This window comes from Elgaria multicarinata, chromosome 11, assembly GCF_023053635.1.
Source record: "Elgaria multicarinata webbii isolate HBS135686 ecotype San Diego chromosome 11, rElgMul1.1.pri, whole genome shotgun sequence".
Classification (NCBI taxonomy): Eukaryota; Metazoa; Chordata; class Lepidosauria; order Squamata; family Anguidae; genus Elgaria; species Elgaria multicarinata.
Window position 1 is genome coordinate 14,267,931 of NC_086181.1, and position 23,492 is coordinate 14,291,422.

The 23,492-nt window shown below is 45.8% G+C and overlaps 3 protein-coding genes across 6 annotated transcripts in view; 1 reads left to right on the plus strand and 2 right to left on the minus strand.

The window, feature by feature from the left end:
- The window catches only part of FAM117A (family with sequence similarity 117 member A), a 41,516-nt gene extending 30,265 nt beyond the window's left edge, over nt 1-11,251 (minus strand). For both annotated transcript variants that reach the window (XM_063137713.1, XM_063137711.1), the window contains exon 1: nt 11,057-11,251. In XM_063137713.1, coding sequence (XP_062993783.1) covers nt 11,057-11,162 — 106 coding nt within the window. In that variant the 5' untranslated portion in view covers nt 11,163-11,251. The remainder of the gene's footprint in view (nt 1-11,056) is intronic.
- SLC35B1 (solute carrier family 35 member B1) overlaps nt 1-23,492 on the minus strand; it is a 211,159-nt gene that overhangs the window by 52,715 nt on the left and 134,952 nt on the right. The window lies entirely within an intron of this gene.
- KAT7 (lysine acetyltransferase 7) overlaps nt 18,145-23,492 on the plus strand; it is a 72,424-nt gene continuing 67,076 nt past the window's right edge. For all 3 annotated transcript variants that reach the window (XR_010025980.1, XR_010025981.1, XM_063138331.1), the window contains exons 1-2: nt 18,145-18,395; nt 22,518-22,665. Coding sequence is in view for 1 of the 3 variants with exons in the window: in XM_063138331.1 (XP_062994401.1) it covers nt 18,381-18,395; nt 22,518-22,665 (163 nt within the window). In the remaining 2 variants the exon portion in view is untranslated. The remainder of the gene's footprint in view (nt 18,396-22,517; nt 22,666-23,492) is intronic.

Below are 23,492 nucleotides of genomic sequence, written 5' to 3' on the forward strand. Positions count from 1 at the left end.
AGTCGGTTCTGCTGCTCTGTAACTACATAGCTGGTGTTGGGGTTGAAGAGAACCGTACTGGCAAACAATGGCTCCCAGAAATTCCATTTTCTACTCCTAGGAATGCAGAATTGCAGCAGCGGGGTGGGCAGAAATAAATAAATAGAAGCCACCTTCTTCTCCAGACGGTGGAGTTAGGTGGCTCAACCTAGGCAAGAAGCAAAGCAAGGATGATCAATGGGTACAAGAAAGGCCCTCCCCAATGCTATGCTTTTGCCCAGCAAGAGCAGGAGCTGTCCTGGAACAAAACCCCCAAACATATGGCTGCATCAGAAGGAACAAGGAGACAGCAAAACTCCCGCTGTTGGCTTGGCTGGGATGGACTGTCGCTTGGCTTCTCCACTCCAAGAACAGTTCCCAACAAACAGCCCCTCCACCTTCAATGCCAGCAGGAGAGGCGAGACAGCGAGGCTCACTCCGCCAGGACCCACTACAATTCTTCCTAGAAGGGAGGAGCCAGTCTCCTCCGCTTCCATTAAGAAACTTCATTCGGCAACATTATGGAAGAGCTGGTACCCGGAATTTCCCTCTGGTTTCATGCCTGTGGGCTCATAAACCATGTTTTTAAATTAGTCTTGACCAACCTGGTGCCCCTCTGGATGTGTTGGACCTGCAACTTTCATAATTCCCAGCCGGGATGGCCAATGGCTGGGTGGGAATGATGGGAATTGCAGTCCAACACATATGAACAGCACCAGATTGGTCAAGGCTCTTGAGTGCTTAGGAAGAAAGATGGTAAGAGTCCATAGGGTTACACCCATTTACACATTTTGAGCAATAGATGTGCACTCTGTGCATGGGCAGAGCCTTCTGGAAGAAGCTCAGCCACCTGCACAATATCCTAAATTTTGGGAGGTGAGATACAGCTGGGTAGGGAAACTTGAGCCCAGGCACCTTTGTTTTCAGGTGTGCCAGCAGCTTTCCCCTAGAATGACAAGGCTGCACAACCCCCTACCCATACTTTCTGCAGGCTGCATCCCCTTCCATGGAGAGTTGCAGATAGGACCAGCCTGTTTAGAAGCACAACACACATTAGCAATGGTTCACATGCCAGATTTCACTGGGCTGTTTTCATTAAGCAGTGACTGACCTCTCCACATGCTCTGGCACAAATGCCCCATCAGGATCTCAGCTCAGCATTCAAGGACTGTCAGAAGGCCAGATTTAAGCCATCTGCACAGGGCTCGTGCCAGGCAAGACGGCTTGGTTTTCACCCTGGCACACTGGAGGGTACTCAAAGCATAGAAATGAGTGGATTGGATCTTAAACATAGGAAAGGTTGAGGAGATTTTTTCCAGCTTGCAGAACGGAAGGGAATTAACCAGTGGCGCACGCAAGCTAGGTTGACTCAATTTCAACCCAAAAAATAAAATAAAAAATGCCCACACTTTCCAGCTCATGGAGAGAACAAGATCACAACTAAAATTATAGCCTTCGTGAACAGCTATATCCCACGATTGGCATGCAATGTTAACAGGATCTTCTAATCATAACGGGTGTGCTTCACTTGCCTTCCCAGAATCAAACGCGCCAGCCAGAAGCAGCCATCGCCACTGCATCCTGCCCACCTGGGCTCACAGTTTGATATTTAAAGGTTAAAAATAACAGTATCCTTGCTTTCCACACAGAAGAGAACATACGTGCATATAACAGAAGTCTGATAGACAAATTTCCTCAGGGTGGGGGGAGAATTGCCTGGGGCTGGGGAACTGGGGGAGGATGGAGCAGCTCAGCCTTACTGCTTCCCCACTTCAAGCTGCCCGTCCAAGCTGGTTTTCCTTCCAAGAGGTTCCAAACGGGTGAGTGGGAAAGGCAAGTGAACATTTGGAAGCAGCTGGGGGATACGTGTAAGACTGGGTGTGTAGTGAGAAGATTAAGCACACCAGTCCCTCCCCAGTACTTCAAATCCCCTTGCGAAAGATCCTTTCTTCAGGAGGAACACCCCTCCACCAAACACACACTCACACCCCATTGATTTTTTCGTTGCAAACCTTTGCCCAGGAACCTGAACTGCAGGGATGGGGAGCTAGAGGCCCTCCAGATGTTTTGGCCTAGAACTTCTATCATCCTTCACCATTGGCTATGCTTGCTGAGGCTGATGGGAGTCATACTGTACTGTATTGGGTGAAGCCCAGGTATGGAGGCAAAGCCAGCTCACCGAGAGGAGTAGAGCTCTCATGCACAGCAGCACTATGGATGGGTCTTGGCAGGGCCGGTGCTACCATAGAGGCCACTCAGGCGGCCGCCTAGAGCGCCAAGCTAAGAGGGGCGCTGGGCACAGCGCAGCACTCATGCACGTTGGCTGTGAGCCGGCCTGGCCCGAGGATTCAGCTGGGCCCGGGCGGGCGAGATGGTGCCCCGTGCCTACCCAGCTGAAGTGAAGCCAGGGATTCTGGGGTGGGGCAGCTCCACGTTCGGACTTCCGGAACGCACTCAGGAGAGAGAGAGAGAGAGAGAGAATGTATGGGTGAATGGGTTCTTTGAGTGAATGCATGTGTTCATGCATTTGTTTGTTTGGAGTGAGTGATGTTGAGTTTGTGTGTGTGTGTGCGAGTTTGTGGGGGATGATTTGGAGGTGATATTCCTATTAAATAATGCATTTTAGGCCCATAGACGTTCCTTTCCAATTTGTTTGCTATAATTGGCATGATGTATTTCTTGCACTTTAAAATAAATGTAGCAGTTTCAAGTTTTGTGCTTATTTTTTCCAGGAAACATATGTTCTTAAAAATCAAAGTTGGCATTTTGGGTGGGTGGGTGTGAAAGTAGCTCACCTTGCCTAGGGCGCAAAATAGTCTGGCACCGGCCCTGGGTCTTGGTTGCCTAGACTAGTTCTCTCAGCCCGCACACCTACAGCGGTTCATATTGCTGCTGCCTTCTTTGCACCAAGATGACCCCAGGCAAGCAGGAGTATTAATTGCCCACACATTCCATAAGTTGCCAGAGGGAGCAAATCCTTCCAAATGCCCCTATTTTTGTAGCTAGGGTATAGCACACAGTAGTGGGGGGTCACCGTGTGTATGCCTCTTCCCTTGAAGAGGTAGCCACATGAACGGTAGAGATCAAGCACAAAGACCCTAATGGCAGCCATTAGCCCTCTAGTTCATATATATCATGGTCTAGAACTCACTGCCCAACACACAGCCAAGGTTTAAGAATATTCATAAACATTCTAATTGTGGAGAGAGAAAGTGGAGTCAGTCATGTAATAATGAAATCAACATGACTGAAGGGAGTCAACTGAAGAGGGCATCTCACAATCTAGGGTAGGTGGGCAAATTAGCAATTTTAGGAGTTGCTATTAGGCCATAACTGTGTAAAACACTAGAACAGTTCCTTTATAATCAGGCCATAATGTAGTGCTTAACTAATTTTATGATTGCTCAGGATTTGGGGCAGCTGAAAAGATGCATTTATCACTTGACTATAGGCAGCCAGTGACTGCAAGGGTTCCCGTTTTCAAACTGTCTGGAGATCCCACTACCACAGGGAGAGGAGGTCTTCTTGCTACAAAGCAACTGAGACATGAGCACCAAGAGTAGGAAAACCTTCCACGTTGACATTGAAACCATTTTTATCCTTGGTATTTGTAAGTCAGCCTTTTGTACTATTTATAGCAGAAAGTAGTACATATGTCTTAAAAAGAGAGAGAGATATGATATGGGCCGTCAATGGAGAGAGGTGTGAAGAGCTGAATTTCCCACATGATTAAAAAAAAAAAGGACCATGAAAACTTTGGCTGCAGGTTTTTAGAAACAAACAAAACAGGATTAAAATAAATGTGAAGGAAAAAGAAAACAAAAAGGTAAGTTGCTTTATTTCCACCCTTTCTTCAGTATATTCCAGTTGGGTGAAGGAAGGATCTGGATGGGTCAGCAGATGGCAACTACCATAAAGGAGTTGGGTTAGCAGGAGATTAAGGAAAATCCCGGAGTTGGAATGAATTGAGACTGTTTTAATAAGAGGAGGAAGAGAACAACAACAAAAAGTGGAGCAACACGACTTACATAATTTAGATCACTATTCTGGAAGTATTTTCAGTGGTTTGCCCTGAGTCCCTTGTACAGGCTGGGATACAAGCAAGTGACACGCAAGACACGTAAGCATGCATGGATCATGTCATTCCCTACTTCACTCTCCCCACACATACATAGCCATGTTTGTAAGATATGAGATAGGAAACCAAGTTTCATGTGATGTTTTGTGGCAAGAACAGTTATCAAACTATTACAGATCCTGTCTTTCTTTGAGCCAACTTGGCAGCCACTTTTCTGTTCCCACGCCTAGATAGAGGCTGCGTTCAGATGTCACTTTAAGCCATGATGGGTTAATAAGCTACTCACAATAGCTTATTTTGAACATAAGCTAGTTATCCCCCACACAATCGGACAAGCAAGCTACTGTGCGTAGCTTATGAAGCTACAGTGAATAGCTTATTAGGCTACTATGTGTGATCTGAGTCATCCCCCCGCCACCCCCTGTCCTGCTGCAATCCTCCCACCCGAGCAGTGGTGCTGTTTCACCCATTGACAACATTGCAGCAGCCCGTTTTACCCTTCCACAGTACCCCAATGAGTGGGGAGAGGTTATTTCAATGCTGCCAGCATCACCCTGACAAGGGAGTCATGGCTCTAAAGCTCTGGAAGTATGCAGGATAAGGACCATACTTCATAAACAGCCTCCCCTAGTCAGGAGGCACCCAATCCACCATCGAAACCATGCACGATTACACACAAAGGAGTGAAAACCCCGGCTACACCAAAAAGGGGGGTGGCACAAATGAAGTTTGCAGGATTGGGATCAAACTTCATACACAGCCACCCACAGCAGGGGTGCACTTGAGGCCCATTGAAAACCCTGTGGGCTGACGAAGCCATATGAGCGAAAGCACCTTTTCACCAAAGAAGGGTGGTGGTGGCTAGCATCCCATGGAAGTTTGGAGGAACGAGACAAAACGTCATACACAGCATCCCCTGACAGAGATGCACACAAGGCAAAATGACAACCCTGCGCAGCTGCCGCCATCCACCTGAGACAGTGCTTGACAATTGGGAAGGTTGCAGAGCGCACCATCAGGGTTAGGGCACGGTTGGGCTGCGAGTACAATCAGTTGCTAGGCAGATCATGGAAACAGAAACCTGCTGGTTGGAGGAGCATGGCAGCAGCGGTTTTGACCACTCTTGCCAAGTGACTCTGTAGGTGACCAAAATAACCCATGGTGACCAACACACTACACGACAACCCATAATGGATTAAATAACTCATTCTGCAGACCGTGGGTTATCAAAGTGGGTTATTTTGGCCAAATAAGGCATCATGGGTTAAAAAAAACTCCCAACAGACAACATGGTGAGCCATGATGGGTTAAATAAACTATCATGGCTTATTTAACCCATTGTGGGTTATCATGACTTCCTCTTCCTTATTTCCATTCTTTTCTTCCTCCACCACATCCTTATAGTTAAGAACCACAAGGCCTTTTGGGGTGGGAAAGAAACACACCTGCTTAGTTTTTTAGCCTCTAGTTTTTTGGTGACTAGTTACTAGAATCCAAACCTAAGTTAGAAGCATCATTTTCACAATGTCTGCACGTTGGAATGTGTGATCCAGGAGGTCAGCAACTTGATGCCTGCCAGATGTTGCATCCTATGACCTCCATAATCTTCAACCACTGGCTATGTTGGCTGGAGTTTATGGGAGTTGTAGTTCAGCCCTTCTGACAAAGCCACCAACTCACCTACCCTGGTAATACATCCATACTTGCATGCACTACGGAGGGTGATAGTTGAGTACAGTCCTCCAAACTCTTCAGTTCACAACGCTGCATGAGAGACAGCAGAACACAAAGATAAGGCTTGCTTATCTGCCACAGGCTCACTCAAGTTAAGCAGGGTGGTGGCAAAGCAGCTCGAGAGCGGAAGTTGTGGGGGGATTGCTCATACCCATTTCCCTCCCAGTTCCTGCCCAACTACTTTACCCAGCACTGGGACAAAAGCATGGGCCAAAGGCGATTTTATCTGTGTGCATCAGCCCAAGAAACCCACAGAAAGCTTCCACTATTCACTCCACCTAGTGCCTGTGAGGCGCTACCCCCATCCTTGGCCAAATACCAGAGCTTCAGGTGTTGGTAATCCTACACATTCAAACCAACATAAGATTGACTGTGAGCCCCTTTGGAGAAAAGAATCCCTCTAATCATATGACTCATTCAGAGAAAGGAAGCTGTAAGCCACCTCCACATATGAACCTAGTACCTGCTCTACTGTCATTACTCTGCCAGCCCATCTCTTCTTATTCTCACATTCCTACCCACTCAGCCTGAAATGTAAATAAATTCACATGCTTCTAAAGCACTTCATGTACTTTCCCTGGCAGGGCAATAAATACTTCCTGAAAACGAAGTCATTTGTCAAGGATCTCTGCTAACTGGGGTAGTAATGTGGTTTGGGTGGTTTGGTTTTAAAAACCCTCACTCCTAGTCAGCATAGCATCCACATAAGCATCGAGTTGGAATTGGATAATGAAAGGGAAAATGGGCACACAAGAGTCTGAGGCCTCATCTACACCAAGCAGGATATTGCACTATGAAAGTGGTATATAAAAGGCAGGAGCCACACTACTGCTTAATTGTGGTATTAAAGCACACTGACAACTGTTGGGGCCCATTGACACAAACCATATACCATTTTCATACTGCTATATCCTGCTTGGTGTGGCTCCTGCCTTTTATATACTACTTTCATAGTGAAATATCCTGCTTGGTGTAGATGAGGCCTGAATGCAAGGGATCCAATCTCATTGAAAACAGATGGCTCTTACCAACCTCTTAACTTTGATGGGCAGCTTTGATGGGGGTCTAAATGTTATAATGTGTGTTAAACCAATATGGTCCTTGAAAACAACCCCCTCCAACAATTCCATAGGCAGAATTTGGAATAAAACGTGGCAGATGTTGTTTAAACCTGATCTGCCACAATCATGCAGGAAGTACATGCACTGGAAGAGATGAATATAAGGAGCAAGGCAGGACCACAAAGGAGTGCAAAAACTCCACCGCATATCTGTCTAGTTCCTCAAGTAGAAACCCTGTCCCATCCTTTACTTTATGGATCCCCACATTTCTGGGTTCAGACACACAGATCTGCTGCAAAGAGTCTAGGCTGGCCTCAACAATTTTCAGCTGCTATATTTTAACGCTTGGCTTTTCACGTCATTTAATGTCACACCTACAGCTATGTATTATATTTTATGCAGAAAGGCATATGCCTGTAACTCCATCGTTTGCTCCTACGAATGTTACTACAGAAGGTTCCCTTCAAGCTTCCCCAGGATGCCTCTGTCCACCAGAGAGGGGAAGATCCGGCCACTCTGGGAAGAGAGCAGGAGTGTGTGTGGTCAATGAAAGTCTGCCAAGGATTATCGGAAAGCAGAGAATTCAAGAATCACCCACCCCAACATGACTTTATGGAACACCTCCTCGCTGGAACAACCAGGAGGATGCAATCATGGTCGTGATAAGCTGCAGCATATACAGCCTCGTTTTCCTTTGAACTCACCATTAATTCCATTGTAAGATTCACACCTGACAAAAATATAACCAGTTGCAATGTAAAGATGGAAAAAATATATATTATTTTTTAAAGACCCTACTAGGCTTGGGCTGTATTCCTGTATATGAAGAGGGAAACTTTAGCCAAGCAAAGGTGTAAGGCAGGTAATATTAGGAATTTTATGGAGAGCACTTAGGCTCTTGATCTATACACTGGAATAATTTCTTTGAAGCGTGGCCACAACATCGCACTCTGATTTCATTATGCTTCTGTCTTCAGTAGCTGACAATGTTGCATTTGTCAAAAATTTGACAGGGCAGCAGCTAATCTCACAGCTTCCAACTACTGTGCTCTCTGAGGTTTGGTCAGTTATTGTAAACTGCATGTGGATTAAAAAAAAACTGCTTTCTATCAGCCTGCAATCCAGTTTTATTAATTCTCCCAGTCATAAAGCAAGGAAGCCCAGTCAATATAAACTAAGTGGTAAATAAATATGGCTCCCAATAAAAGGCATAGCTACCAACCATCGCAGATTCATTGGAAGGTATCATTTTCTAAAGTCAACTCAATCTCTTTTTTGTGATAAGATCCACCTTCATTGAGGTGTCATAATGTTACATACAGTTACACAGTATGATTTTCAAAAGACGCAAACAATGGATCAAACATTTTAACTAGACAGTCTTGCAGAGACCCAGCTGCTAGGTCAAAATTAAGAGCTCTGTGCAAGAACTTCACCCCTTTGCCAGCACACTAAGCAGGAAATGCCAAGGTTAATGTACAGAGATAAATAATAAAAGGTACTTGAATGTACTATCCAACTAACTTAAAAATCCAGCAATAAAAAATATCAAGCCTTTAGTGATCTTGTTGGGATATGCCTGAATGGCTACATACACATATCTCGGCAGGAATACAAATTGAGTGACCTGTTCTCTTAAGTTTTATTATTATTGTTAAGGAGCCTAAACTCTCTCCTCAAGGAGTTTGCAAAAGGTGATAGGTACATATGAGGTACTAAGTCAGGGGTACCAAAACAAGTGGAGGTGGGATCGAGTTGCCACCCATAAGGCCTCAAAAGGACTTGGATGGCACTGGGAAAGCTGCTCGCCACCTGCACCCCCACTGTTACCTTTGATCTGAGGTGAGAGGTAACAGTGGGGATGCCTGAGGGGTAATGTCTCCAGGAGAGTAGGGCTTGGAGGAGCCAAGGAAGCTCTGCATCCCTGCACCAAGAACTCCTTATGATTTAACATACGTGTGTGTGTGTGTGTCTCCTTTAAAACAGACTTGTCATGCAAGGACTACTAAACTGAGCTCAGCTCCCCACAGAATAAGTGGAGTTCAGTTTCCGCAGCCACATCAAGCAGTGCTTATCTGCCCTGAAGAAGAATTTAGAGGAAGGGAAATGCATGTGAGGTTGCCACAGCCACAACAAATCCTTCACTTCATTTCTAACCTCTGCTGGCCAATCAATCATGCAATTGTGCTGACAGTTTTAGCTACCTTTTTGTTGTGTATGTGGAATCACCTCAATAGGCCAACGATTTTGTCCATGAGGGAACACTGGCAGTGGAATAGCTAGCACTAAATCAACATGACCCAGATAAAGTTGGCCCCCAGAAGAAAACCCCACAGCAGACACTGTAGCATGTCACGGCGATGAAGTGAGTCAAAAGCACAACAGGAGGAGAAGAGGGTGCCACTATGGGCATATTTACTTTCCACCCCTGCCAAATAGCTGTCCTGACTCCCCTGGCTTTGCCTCAGACATGTCATGAAACTGTTATGCTGCCCCCAACTACATTAGGCTCGCCCCCATATTGCTTAGTCATGTATCGTTGCCAAGTATGCAAAATATTCTGCAACACACATTGCTCTTTTCCCTTTGAAAGAATAGCTCACCTCCCCAGTTACTTCCATACCCATCTCAGCTGCGAGGCGGGGGAGCAACAAGCATTTCATAGCACAGTAGCCATCAGCTGCCACTGCTCCCCTTTCCCAGAGTCCCTTTTGCCAATCTCAGCCTGGCTTTCCACACCCACTTTTTGGACCTGCCATATAGTCTCCTCCCAACCCACTGTTATAAATCCCCATCTGGTCAGCCAGTCACCCATTTTCACAGCCCAGTAAAGGCATCCAAATGTTCCCTTCTAGACCTGAATTTCTGCTACCTCATTTGCTCCATTCACCTGGGGCTCCTCCATCATTTACATGACCCGCTTTCATATATGCTCTTATTCAACACAACCTGCACATGTCCTACTCTCTTCCCTGCCCCGTATTTACATTTTAAGACCTTGTTCCACAGCCATCTCTGACCTTCCCCTCCTCCCCTGCCAGCAGGTTTAACTCCAGCCGGCAGTGCAATCAACTCCACAGAATATTCCTTCCCTAACCCAAGACTTGTTTGCCCTTTTCTTCCACACCAACCTCATTTTAGTTGCTATTTCCTGTGCCTTTCTCCAGCTGCACGGCAGCCTTTTCCAAAGGAGACTGTAGATTGCTCTGGTTGCATTCTTAGCTATGGCCGCACCATGTATTTATTTAATAGCATTAATGAAATTTGCAACCCCCTTAATGTCCAATGTTGAGTCCCTCTTCACCTTCCCCCAGTCATATGCAGAACCAGCATTTTTGTGAGCTTTCCAGGACAGTCCTCGTGTGTGTGTGTGTGTGTGTGTGTGTGTGTGTGTGTGTGTGAACGCAGCCAATTCAGAGATAATCAGCATATTATGTGGCCAGGATGGTTTGGGGTATATGTGTGTGAAGTCCCAGAATGCATGATTTTACTGTTACTTTATGAGGCATCCCATCTGCAATTCTGCTGCCCGTTCACCCAGGAGGGAGAGGTGCCTGTGGTGCTCTTTACAGTTTGCATGGAACTCCACCATCCTGAATCTATTTTTTTTTTGGGGGGGGGAATACCTCACTGTTCATACCCTGATCTTTCAACCAAAGGGCTCATCTCCCTCCCCAATGCACCCCTTCAATCCCCACCCCCAAGCACCTCATTACCCTTACCCAGCTCCTGCCCCTTCAGTTACATCCTTTCCACGACCCCCCCCCCTTGCTTTCTCTCCCTCAAAACGCATCACCTGCCCTCGTGCGCTTTCCTCCAACGTAAGCCCGGTCCTTTCCCCTCCCCTCTTGCTTCCCAGCCGCCCCCGCCCCCATCAAAGCTCCCAAAACTCGCCGTCAGAGATCCCCCCCCCGCTTCATCCTTCTCTGTCACTCCCTGCCTCAACTTGTCACAGCCGCTCAGTTCGGCCCCCGTCCTCACTGCTTCCATATTTGCCCTCCCCCGTCGTCGCACTTCTTTCCACCCACCCCGGAGCCAAACCTGCCCTTCTTCGTCCCACTCTTACGCCTTCCCTTGGGCTACCCCGTCCGCCTACACTCGGGCCTAACCCTCACCCAACTTCCCCTCAGCGCTCCCTTGGACTTGCCTTTCCCACCCCGCTTACCTGCCCGCCCCCCATCTCCGTTCCGCCGGTGCTGCAGCTGGAAGGGGACGGTGGCCTTGAGCGGCTGCAGCCCGCCCCGGCAACAGGAAGATGTCCCCGCCGCCATCAGCCCGGTGAACGAGCGAGCGAGCGACCCAGCAAAAGGACCGACCCTCCCCGCGGCCCGGGATAGGAGCAGCTCGGCGGCCGCTTGGACCGACCCGCTCCCTTGGTGACGACTGACCCGTTCGCAGGACGCCCCTCACACGGGGTGGCTTTTTCAATGCGTGATGGGCGGGGCCCGAGTCAGCCGCCGCCGTTCATTGGGCAGCCAAGTTCGGCGAGGCGGGATTAAGGCGCGCGGGCCCGCCCCCAGCGCGTCCTCCTTACTCACCTCCAACCCTGCGGGCTCGCTTAATCCGCAGATGGGGGAGGAGGAGGGGCCAATCCGAAGGGGGCGGGGCAAGAGATCCTTCCTTCTTTATTTTTCTTTAAGTCGCGAGACCCACCTCCTTCGCAGCTATATTTCTTCATTTTAATATTTATATACCGCTTCCCATTAAAAAAAGAAAGAAAAACAAACCCCAAAGCGGTTCAAATTAATTTACTCGGATATTCCCATAGGCTTGTTCTAGTAAGATTTGCACAGGCTGCCCAATTTTAAGGATGCGTTTGCGTGCCCAAGGGCAGAGGTGAGAGCTTCCTATAGAAAACAATGACACCCAGGATTTTCGTGAAGCGGCATCCACCCCCAACTCAAGAAGGGTAACGGCAAAGAGGCGTTCATGCTTTTTCTAGCTCAGGTTTTATTTTGTGTGAAAAGTGTGATTCATGGTTGTTGTGTTGTTTTTAGAAAGTTGTGCAACATTTACCACAAGTACAGTATGCAAGTACAGAAGGTGTGTGGGAGAAAAGGGGGGTTAAGCAGAGCAGACATTGCTGCAAGCTGCATGTGTGTCTTTTGTGTGCAGGATTTTGGGCTGAAAACCCCAAAGAGCCTCAGTCGCATCTCTGGCTGGCTTGCAATATTAACAGTGGACTGTATTGTAGGGCTGTCATAAGCCACTGTCTCCTCCACAACTTCCCAATTTGCAATATGAAGACAACAGCCTTTATTAGCATTCATATGACGAATTTATTTATTATTTTTGTTGCTTAACCTATAGTAGAGGTGGGCAATTTGTGGCCCTCCATATGTTTTGGCCTACAACTACCATTAGCTCTAGCCAGTACAGTGAGGGATGAGGGGAGTTGTAGGTTAAAACATCTAGAACAGCCTTTCTCAACCTGGGGCGCTCCAGATGTGTTGGACTGCATCTCCCAGAATGCCCCAGCCAGCTGGCTGGGGCATTCTGGGAGATGCAGTCCAACACATCTGGAGCGCCCCAGGTTGAGAAAGGCTGATCTAGAAGGTCACAAGTTGCTGGCCCTAAATTACAGAATTTTTTATGTACATGTACTCATAGGCACTGTTAACTAAATATGTTAAGACCCGTTATATATGCAGCTGCCTTATACTAGTATTAAGTACCTGATAAAATATTTAAAATATTTCCATCAATCTACATACACATTTCACTTATTTTGTAATCTTACAAAATGTGTTAGGACTATTGTTCTGTTTCAGAAACCAAATAGTGAAACTCATTCCTAGACATCAACATTTCCAGAACCACGAATAACTAGTTACCTGTTCCTCTCTATATTGATCACTGGGTCCTGGTAGTCTTATTCTAATTTCTGATTTTCATGAGGCCCTAGGAGGAAGAGCCTCTGCAATATTCCCTCTCTCCCCACTCCACCTCCATGGGCAATCATAGGCAGAAAATAGTTAACCAGTGCAAACCAAAACCAAATCCAAACCACAGGCTGGCACACACACGCAAATTGCAGTCCATCCTGCTTGCTTTGCCAGTCACTGGGTTCAGAGTGCTTGTCTAGATGCTTTACCACTAGTGACAGTCCAGAGAGAAAAAAGATAGATATAAGCCATGGCTAACTCCTAGTTAATGCTGACCCAGAATCAATTTTCAGTTGCTGGTCTCAGCCTTGGCATTTATGGAGGAATGAAGATGTGTACATTTTTTTCACTACTGAATAAATACAGCCCATCCATACACATCTGGAACTGAGACTTCAATCCCTTTTAATATCAAGAAATGGCTGACTAGATAGGATGCCAGCCAATTGGCCTCACACTAGTGGAAGGATAGAACCAAAAGTCCTAAACCAGTGCAAAGAACATGCAATTCAATTCTATGCGTGTTTATACAGAATTATGTTTCACAGGAATTACTTCCGAGTAAGTGTACAAAGGATTTCTGCAATAGGCGACCCAGCCAAAGCCATATAACTACAAAGGGGCAGCACATCAGTTCAAGGGCTCAGATGGTGTGGAAGGGGCACGGGTCCTCAGGTTCATTGGCTTTCTACCCACAATGCCAAGACTGGGATCCCACATGGCTGTGCTCCAAAGACATAAACGGTGACTCAAAACACAAGAGCTAACAGCAATGCACAACCCCATAAGAGAAACAGCACAAACATTTCACAGAGAACAGGAAGATAGGCAGATCACACACATATCCATAAGATATGCTCCAACACACCCTTTCCCCACCACCACAACACAAAGCCCTCATCCATTTCCCATGTTAAGGCACAGAGGCTCAGTGTTTCCGAAGTTTTGCAGTTAAATGCCAACTCATTTTGTCCAGAAGTTTAATTTCCCCTGCATTGGCAAGCATAATGAAACACAACCTCTTGTCTCCGAATATTTTGCTTTCATTTTGCCATTTCTTATTCAAAATGTTATTACAGCTTCTTAACCAATGAGTTATGGGGGGGGGGGGAGATAAAACTTCAAATCCCACAAAGAAGGCAAGATTTCCTGATGACATCTCCAAGCAAATGAAAGGAACGGTTATTATGTTATGTTGTGTTAAAATCTGAGTTAGCAACCAGCCTGTAAAACTCCCTACCTTTTTTGTTTCTGTCATGTGTCCACCTATTACAGTCTTGACGTGTCTGCAGGGGAGCGGGTGTGGTGAGTGTATCTCCTACAGACATTACAGCAAGCTCTCTGAAGTCTTCAGCAGATAAGAAGGGGGTGGGGGGAGTAGCAGGTGCCCCTGTTTTGGCTGAAATCCAGCTTATCTGGAGAGAAAACTTCCTCACCAAGCATAGCAAAGACAGAACTCCCCATCCGATTCCCCAATCTCACTCCACCAGTAGTTGGCAAAGAGCCAGACATTAGACAAGAAAGTCTTGCAAAGTGATTCACTACCTAGTTCAGCTTTGGATTTAAACCAACTCATAGACTGTTCCTAAGGGCCAGACAGTCTGTAAGAACACCATCCCTATCATATTTACTTGGGCATAAGACCCGTCAGTTTCAATGATATTTCCAAGCAAGTGTGCTGAAAATTGAAACTTTGGGCTTCCCAGGCACACTTATCTGGGTGTGGCAATCTCTGCTGTTTTTAATTATTTCACAGCACAATCCTATGTCTATCTATGCTGACTTACCTGGGAATAAGCCCTATTGAACTCAGTCAACTTACTTCTGGTTCGATCTGCACAGGACTACACTGTTTTATTTACACAGATACTGTTGTATTTTTATAGCTTTATTGTGAACCATTCTAGGATCTATTTGATGACAGGCAGTAAACAAAATGATAACAAATAAAATAAAAATAGAGGGGTAGCCATGACAAATCTGTTGCAACGAAAATAAAGAATTTTGTGCCACCTTAAAAACTGAACACATGTGTTCATCTTTAAAGTGCCTCATGACGTTTTGCTATTTTTATCTAGGAGTAATTTCCATTGAACACACTGGGCATGAAAAGACCTAAGGTGGATCACACAACATTTGTTTTTAATTAAAAAGAAGCAGAAAGATGGGATTGATAAAGATAAAGGCTGAGAGTGAGGGTATGCCTACTCTATAAGTGGATACTAGTTCTATACAATCTGAATTACCATGGCGTCACTCGAAAATCCTAGGAATAGCAATGTGGTGTAGATGCAAAGAATTCAATGTTAGTGACCTGCTCTACCTCTTACAACCACAATTCCCAGGATTGTAGTATGTCTGTAGATTATACATGCCCAAGGAGAAAACAGAGATTAAAGCAGATCCCAGACCTGAAAAAAATGAGAAAGTACTACCCTAAGCCTTCCACACATCTTACTCACAAATGCTTCCATTAAATTTACATCTTGGGAATGACCCTGATTGAAACTAAAATGAAGAGGAATGCTAGAAAACTGTAACATATTCTGGGGTTCCAGTAATAAAGGTCCTGGTGTAGAATTTACAGTAGTTTACTGTGACCATACAACAGCATACCATCAAATGCATTTTAACTTCCTCTTATTTTTTGGACACAACTCCAATGGGATGAAAGCTATATATGGACACTCATTCTATATGGAAACATGTTCGAAGGTGAGGTGCCCTGAATAGTACGCTTGACACCAACCAGCCAGCTGGGGACCACCTCCAAATAGCAGACCAAAAGGACAGTATGGCTGGCAGTCCAGACACCCAGGACTGTGGTCTGCCATTGTACAACAAAGTACAACATTGTACTTCTTTAATATCAGCTATTTTCACCTGCAGCTCCTATTTAGCACCAAATATAATAATAATAATAATAATAATAATAATAATAACAAGAAACTGAACACAAGAAAAGAGATAGTAGTCTCATACTGTGTCCTATCATGATCCCTTACGGTTGACCAAGCAAAGTCTCTTGAGGTTAGCATAAGTGCACCAAGTTGCCAGAAATGCAAGGCTATTATGAGGATACTCCAACATGTGGCTGACCAACAGCTACTGAGCACTCTCTCCTTCAACACCAAAGACAGAGATGGAGAGTGAATTCAGATGAAGTGGTAATTCACCACTTGGCAAGGTGATCATTTGTACCGTCCTGCCAAGTACTGAGGAGGATTTTACCATATTTCTGCACGTGATCTGAAATCCAGATAGCAGGGGAGTGGCAAGAGTTTTGTTACTGCATGAGAGAATACCAATGCAGATTTCCAAATGTTTACATGCACTATGGTGAGCTGCCACTTGCCACATGGTTGTATACATTCACCCTCTGAATTCTTGGAAGAGCTTTTTAATGGGCAGCCAGATCAGGGAATGCAGAAACATGGCCACCACTGCACACCTGCTTATTTACCCATATACTACACTCAACATCTAAAGGTCCTCCTCCGGGTGCCTACTCCGAGGGAAGCTCAGAGGGCAACAACAAGGGAGAGGGCCTTCTTAGTAGTGGCCTACCAATTATGGAATGATCTTCCCGGAGAGGCTTACCCAACATTGTTATCTTTTTGCGCCTTTCAAGACTTTTCTCCAAGGCATTTAACAGCATATGTTGAGTTTTAATCGACCCCAGATCTATCTTTAGGTCTGGCTGAGAGCTCAAAGTTGTTTTTAAGTGGATGTTGTCTTTGTATGCTGTTTTTGTTTTAAAATATTGTATATTGATTTTTTAATGTTTAATGTTTTAATCTTTTGTTAACTGCTCAGAGAGCTTCAACTATGAGGCAGTATAGAAATGTAATAATCCCTTATTTGACATTTTGGGCTAGGTGCTCTTGATAGGGCACCACACAGGGTACTAGGAGTAGCACCGATTAGGTCACACAAAGCTTGTTTTATGTGGGCAGGGGTTCAGATCTTAGTTCCTTCTTCATAGCTAAATGACATCAGATTCCTGAGGACACTCTACTTGGGACAGAACAAAGTTGTGCAATGTACATGCGACTAGCGAATCTCATTAAGGCATCATCTCTTAGGTAACGGCCATATCAGTAGGGATGGTCCAAGGGCATATTTACATGTCCAGATCCTAATTCTGTTATAGGGACTTCATCTGAACCTCTGAATAAGGCATTAGAAACTACAACCAAAGAACCTAGAACAAGCTTCAACTACAGAACTGTTGTGAAGACAATGAAGAGAGAAATTATAACACAACCAGTATAGTTGCAATCTGTCCTAAGCATATTTACAGAATTAAGACTTTCTATGCATGATTACATGGGTGAAAAAACTACAATCAGTGGGGCTGCTTGCAACTAAACATGCAGAGGATTGGGCTGCAAATCCCAAATTGAGCTAGGTCTACTTCCCTAGTTAAAGCATTAAAGTAAAGGAAGTATTAAAAGTAGGGGAGTCACTTAAGTAAAGAAATCTTTTGCTTCAACTCCATGCACACTTACCTGGGAGTAAGTACCACCAAGTAGTGGAACTTTTTTCTGAATAAATATGCATAGGAGTAGGAACCTGTCAAACCTGTTCTTTGTAATGTGCTATATACTACATTAAGTAACATCAATAGGATTCTGCTGTTAATTAACCTTCCTGGGGATAAAATAATATTTTTGAAAACAAATACACTCTTCCTTTGTCTTTAGATTATGCATCACAACAGCCATCATACCAGAAGTGGCCTTCTCTCTCAAAGGAGGCAAGGGGCAATGTTTTTTCCCTAAAGCCAACAAATGCCACCTGTAGTTTTTGAGTACTTCAACTAACTTTTTTAAAAATGGTGTTACCAAATTAGTCCAGGCCACCTTTTAAATACAAAACAAGCTTTTATCGATTAATCTATCCTACTAATCGACTATCAGCACAATTTTATGCTGACTCAACTCCCATGGAGTTCAATGGAACGTAATCCCAGGTAAATCGGTGTTGGATTGCAGATTAAATGTAGCCCGAGCGCTACTGAAAACGATCATGCCCCCTTTCATTACAAACGGTAGAGGGGGGAGGGAGCCTCCCTCGCCCAAATCAAAGATGGCTTCTCCCGCTATGAAGAACGCAGGTTGGGTCCCAAACCAAAGATGGTGGATCCAGCACCAGGGAGCCATGCGACCCCCGATTGCCCTTATGGTCGCTCTCCCTCTACTGTAGGAAACCACCACGGTGCCCAACTCAAAAATGGCCGCCTCCGCTATTGGGAATGGAGGCGCAGCCCACAACCAAAATGGCCGCAGCGCTTCGCGGGCGACTGATTCTCGAAGGCGCCAGTCCCGACTCCAAGATGGCGGAGTGCCGTTGGCGTGAGGTGAGGTTTGTCTGCGTCACGTGACAGGCAGGACGGGGGTGTGTGTATCCCCGTCGTGTGTCCCGGCGGAAGAGTGAAGGGAGTCGGCTGAAAGGTCGCAGCTGGAAGAAAAGGGAAAACAAAGCGGCGCGGCCTAGCGCTGGAGAACCGGAGACACGCCAGTCACCACGGATACAGCTGGAGCCAACGCGGCGGCCGGGGCGCAGCCACCATCGCTGCCTCCGCCGCCGCCTCCACCGAGGATGTCGCGCAGAAAGGTGAGGGCGCACGGACCGAGCCAACCCCCTTCCCTTCTCTTCTCCTTTACCCGCTTAGACCGTCAGGCTCGAAAACCAGTTAAAAACGTAGGCCTTCAAGCCCCTGTTTCATCTCGTGGCTTGATTGGCTGCCGCTGCCTCCCGCCGCAACTTCAATGGCCACCTTCGCCATCAGTCAAGCCCAGCCCCCTCCCTCAACGGTTATTTGTTTCCCTCCACCCCTTCGGTGATTGTTGTATCCCACCTCCTTTCCTTCCTAATTGGCTCCTCGGCTGAGCTGTCATTGGTTGCCTCCCCTATCACTTCCTACTGGCGCGGTTTTCTTCTCCCCTCCTCCTCCGTTTCTCCTGCTTCCCAACGACTTCATACTTGGCTGTGTGCCTTGGGAGCGGGTGTTGAGGTAGACGCTGATTGGCTGGGAATTCTGGTCTGAATTGGCGTCCCCGAAGTCCCGCCCTTCCCCTTTTTCTCTGCTTCCCATTGGGGAGCAGGGCAATCTAAAGGTCCGCCCTCTCGCTCTTATGATTGGAGGCTAGGGAGATTGGTACAGAGGGTTCAAAACATAGTCTTGTTCGCCTTGCTTGTTTTGTGGATGAGTAGATTGTTGATCAGGTATGATAGAAATTCTATGCCTGCTTGGTTGGAACTCCGTAGGTTTGCTTAAATCTGGTGTAGATCGGGGCTGCATGTTTCAAATGCGTGGGCATTTTGGGTTACACGCATTTGAAGCTTATAGTGTGAACTGAATATATTTCTTACAAGCAGTCTGCTTAAGAGAATTCCAGGGGGCTTGTACAAATTGCAGTGGAGTTTTGGTGTTAATCTGTTGCAACAATATCAACAACAACAAAAAGGGAGTCTTGTGGCAGTTTAAAGGCCGACTGATTTATTCTGGTATAAGTTTTTGTGAAGTAGTGACCAATTCACCAAATGCATGAAGATCCACGGTAGACAGATGAGTATAGAGAAGAAAAACTGTAAACAGCGATGTCAAAAGGCCATGAATGTAAAAGGTACAGGCTGAGGTTTGCTTTTTTGCCTGGAGGAAACCAGAGTTCCTTACAGCAAAATCACACTTGCAAGAGTATGGCTCCCAGCATTCCTTCCAGGGACACTGCTAGGCTAGAGTAAAATGGTCCTAAAAGAGCAAGGTTCAAAGTTCCTAACTGTGTGCATTTTACATGTACATGCATTATCTTGAGAGTAATAGGCCATAGTTCCTAGTAATTGGGCTGTAATCTGATTTTTGAGCCATTGAGTGTTGAAACTTTATATGTAGCTTGCAGCAGGTGTTAAATATGCAGGTGTTGTTCATAAGAAGCCTGGAAGGCTCAAGCTTTCAGGCTTTATATTATTTCCTTAAATATGCACTTACTATATTCATAGACTGCTTTTTCATGGGACCCTGTCTGGTCTCTCGTCCAGGGGACTGATCAGATCCACCAAGGCTTAAGGGCAACATAGCTGTAGCATACTACCTGAGAAGCATCCGATGCTGCTCTTTGGTCTTTGTATTAAAGTGTGCCCTTTTCTGTTAAAGGTTCATAAAGGCAAAGAGAAAATTCTCAAATTGTTCAGCAGACGGGCTGAACGATTTCTGAGTTGTAAAGGCTAAGAAATGAGTCAGGATGGCACTTGCAGTTTTCAAGGATGTGGTTTCATCAGTGTTTGGAGTTCCAGCTATATAAATAAAATTCTTATCCATTGAAGCTGTCAGGTTCCCTTCTCTCCCTCCCTGGCACTTGTTACATTTTTAGTGTTGCAAACACACACATCATTACTCTGTAAGTAGGGAGATGGAATCTGAGGAAAAACAAGACAAGTAAGTGGAAAAATTGTGATATGATCCCAAAGCAAAACTGTGGAATTTGCTCTAATGTTTTAATTTAAGGTGCTTGTGAGAACAAGACCTTAAGGGTGTTCTTTCTTCGATCCTGAAGGGAGGCTGGATTGAGATACTTTCCTTTCCTTGTGGTGTACATTTGGATCCTCTTAGAGTCATCTGGTTTGCAGATCTCTTACCTGCAGTGCACCTGGTGTCTGCTACTTCCAATATGTAATGCCAGCTGTTTGTGAGATGGGTTGTTCTCTGCTCATAGGTTTACTTCCTTCCCCCCACCCGGTTGGATCCTGGAGCCTTTAACAGCTCCACGACAGGTAGAAATTGAACAGATTTTTCCTTCTTGCAGCCCGTCTGTGCCAGAAAGCACTGCACCGGTTGAATTCCTGCCTATCAAAGACATGAGCACATGAACCCTGCCAGGAACAGGTGGCAATCCTAATTGTGTTGGTTGATTTGTGGTGTCAGAGGGAGCTGACGGATGATGGCCTTTAGTCCCTTCCCATTTCGTGATCCTATAAAAAGGGAGCTGTTCTATCAGAGGTTGAAAACACTGTTGATAGTAGACTGTGAATGCAAGAGGCTGCCTGTGCCTGTGTATCCTACCAAGTTGGAAGAAAAGAGGCTGCCTCGTTTGCAAGCAGGGGCTGCATAGCATTGTGACAAAGGGAAAAGTTGTTCCTGGCCTGAGACCGGCTACTTAGAAAGCCATGGCAGCCACCTTCTACGAAGATGACCGTTGTTTCAGGCTTGCAGCAAGCTAGAATGTATAACTTCTAGGCTTAATTTGCTTGCTAATTTATCCTCTGGATAAGTTTATAAATGACAGCTTCTGTTGCCTGGCCTGTGAGTTTGATGGGGATTGCAGAGCAAGCTGTTGATCAGAGTATGTTAGTTCCTGAAGGGTGAATATGGTATGGCTCCCGTCACAGGCAGCTTCAGAAAAATTGGAGGTTCAGGGACAGGACTCCTGGGATAATTGCCACTCCCCCCCTCCTCCGATCCTGTGTCTTGAACAACAACCTGACATGCAGAAATCAAACAGGTGAAGCTTTTATCATTGCTTATCTCTGCCAGGAAACAATTTTCCTACTCAGTTTTTCTATGTTGGGCTGCTTGTCAAAGCACTCCTCAGGACCAGTTAAAGAAGATGCACTCCTGCCCCTGCTAGGGTAGAGGTTTTCAAACTGTGGTCCATGAACCACTGGAGATCTATGAGGTCCATTCAGGTAGTCCATGGCAATAATGCAGAACAGTTGAGAGCCAGGGTGGTGTAGTTGTTAAGAGTGTTGGACCAGGATTGGGGAGATCCAGGTTCAAGTCCCTGCAGGGTTACATTGGGATAGTCACTGACTCTCATTCTAACTTGCCTCACAAAATTGTTGTGAGAAGAAAATGGAGGGGAGGATCATGTATGCTGCCTTGGGCTTCTTGGAAGAAAAGGCATGATTTAAACATAATAAATAAATACATTTGTACTTTGCCTTGAACTTGATTCCCCCCGCCCTGATCACAGCGATGGAGGTTGCTTTGACCAGGGCTCGATTATTGAGCAGGCTAACAAAGCCCTGGCTTAAGGGCCATGACTTTCCTAAATATGATGCTGGTTTTCACCATGTTCCCAGCATTGAAGAAACCAATGTTATTAAAATATGGTTTAGGTATGTGCCTTCATTATTCGTAGACCAAAAGGCATTGCTCACCTGAGATCCTCGGCAATATTCAAGTGGTCCATGGAAAAATTAAGTTTGATCACTACTGGTCTCATGTTGATTAAGTGGACAGGCATGTTACTCTTTCTCTTGGGCTGAAGACTGTTTTGAAATTGTGGTTGGCATACAGCTGAGTGCACGTCTCCTGATGGAACTGCTCCTGTGGCCTTCCGGGATCAATCTGGGGGAGCTGCGTTTGCCCAACCAAAAATCTCGACAGCTTGACTTAAGAGATCACTTCCTTCATCATGTACCATTGCAGATCTTTAAAGATGGAATGAAATCTCCCACTTAACAGTATGCAAAGTTTGGACACCAGCAGCACATAAAGAGATGTTCTTGTACATTTATGGAGATTCACCCAGCCTTAGCTTGAACCAATTTTTTTTTTTAAAAAAACAGCATTGTAAGATGTTTCTGTTTTTAGCTTTGTGTCATGTAAGGAAGCATTACCTTTAATTTATGTTGTCTATATTTTGTTTAAACATGTTGGTTAATACCGAGCCTCAAGGGGTGGATTGCAAATCCATAACCTGATTGGCTTGGGTGCCGGGTTCTTTGGTCTTTCAGAGAAATGCAGGCAGCAGTTCCGACGGAACCGAAGACTCCGATTTCTCTACAGACCCCGAACATACGGACAGTTCGGAAAGCGATGGGACGTCCCGCCAGTCTGCACGTGTAACGCGCTCTTCCGCTAGGCTCAGCCAGAGTTCTCAAGGTAGATCACCCAGTCCCTTCAAAATAGTTCAGTGGACTATCTTATATTCTTGATTTCTGCAGGGGAAAGATGCTTGACACAGTGGAATTTCTCCCCGCCACTGCCCCCCACCCCCCATGATGGAGAGCCCTCCCCTTACCTAGGTGCAGATGAGATATTATTTGGTGACATCCTAGGTTTAGCCCCCACCCCCTTCCCATGGCAAGCTGCGGCTCTGAAGCAGTGTAAGTTGTTTCACATTCTGCAGAACTCCTCTTGGGAGTTGCACAACAAGTCAGTCTATAAGAGAGTGTCCTTTTAATCATACTAGGTTTGCACCAAATTTGTACATTAATTGATGGGTCAGTCACTTGAGTGCTCCTCCCCTGGAAGGCTGTGAGAGCTCGCACACTAGTTAAACCATGGGTTGTTATGAAAGGAGTGGAAGGAAGTGAGTGTGCTAGTCCTCACCATTCAATCGTTCCTGCTGAAGCCAGGTGGAGCTAAAAAAACACACGGTTCCTTGGGTTGTTTAGTATCCCTGGCTCAGTGGGAGTGGGCGGCCAGCTAGCTTGCTCCCACTCCTCCATGACTTCCCAGGGTTTCTTTACCAATGGTTTGCAGCCTAAGGCTATCCAGTGAATTGATAGCTGAGCTTTGAATCCAGAACATGCCAGTTCACATTTGTAACTTACACCATCTCTCCTATATTTAGTCTGAGTCTGGACACGGAGTAGGATGAGAAAGGAGCTCCTCTGTCAGCTCGGTATTGTTTGCACCGTACTTTTGAAAACCCTGCATTCAATCTCTGAAAACGGCAGAGCAGATGTCAATGTAGAAAGGGCTGA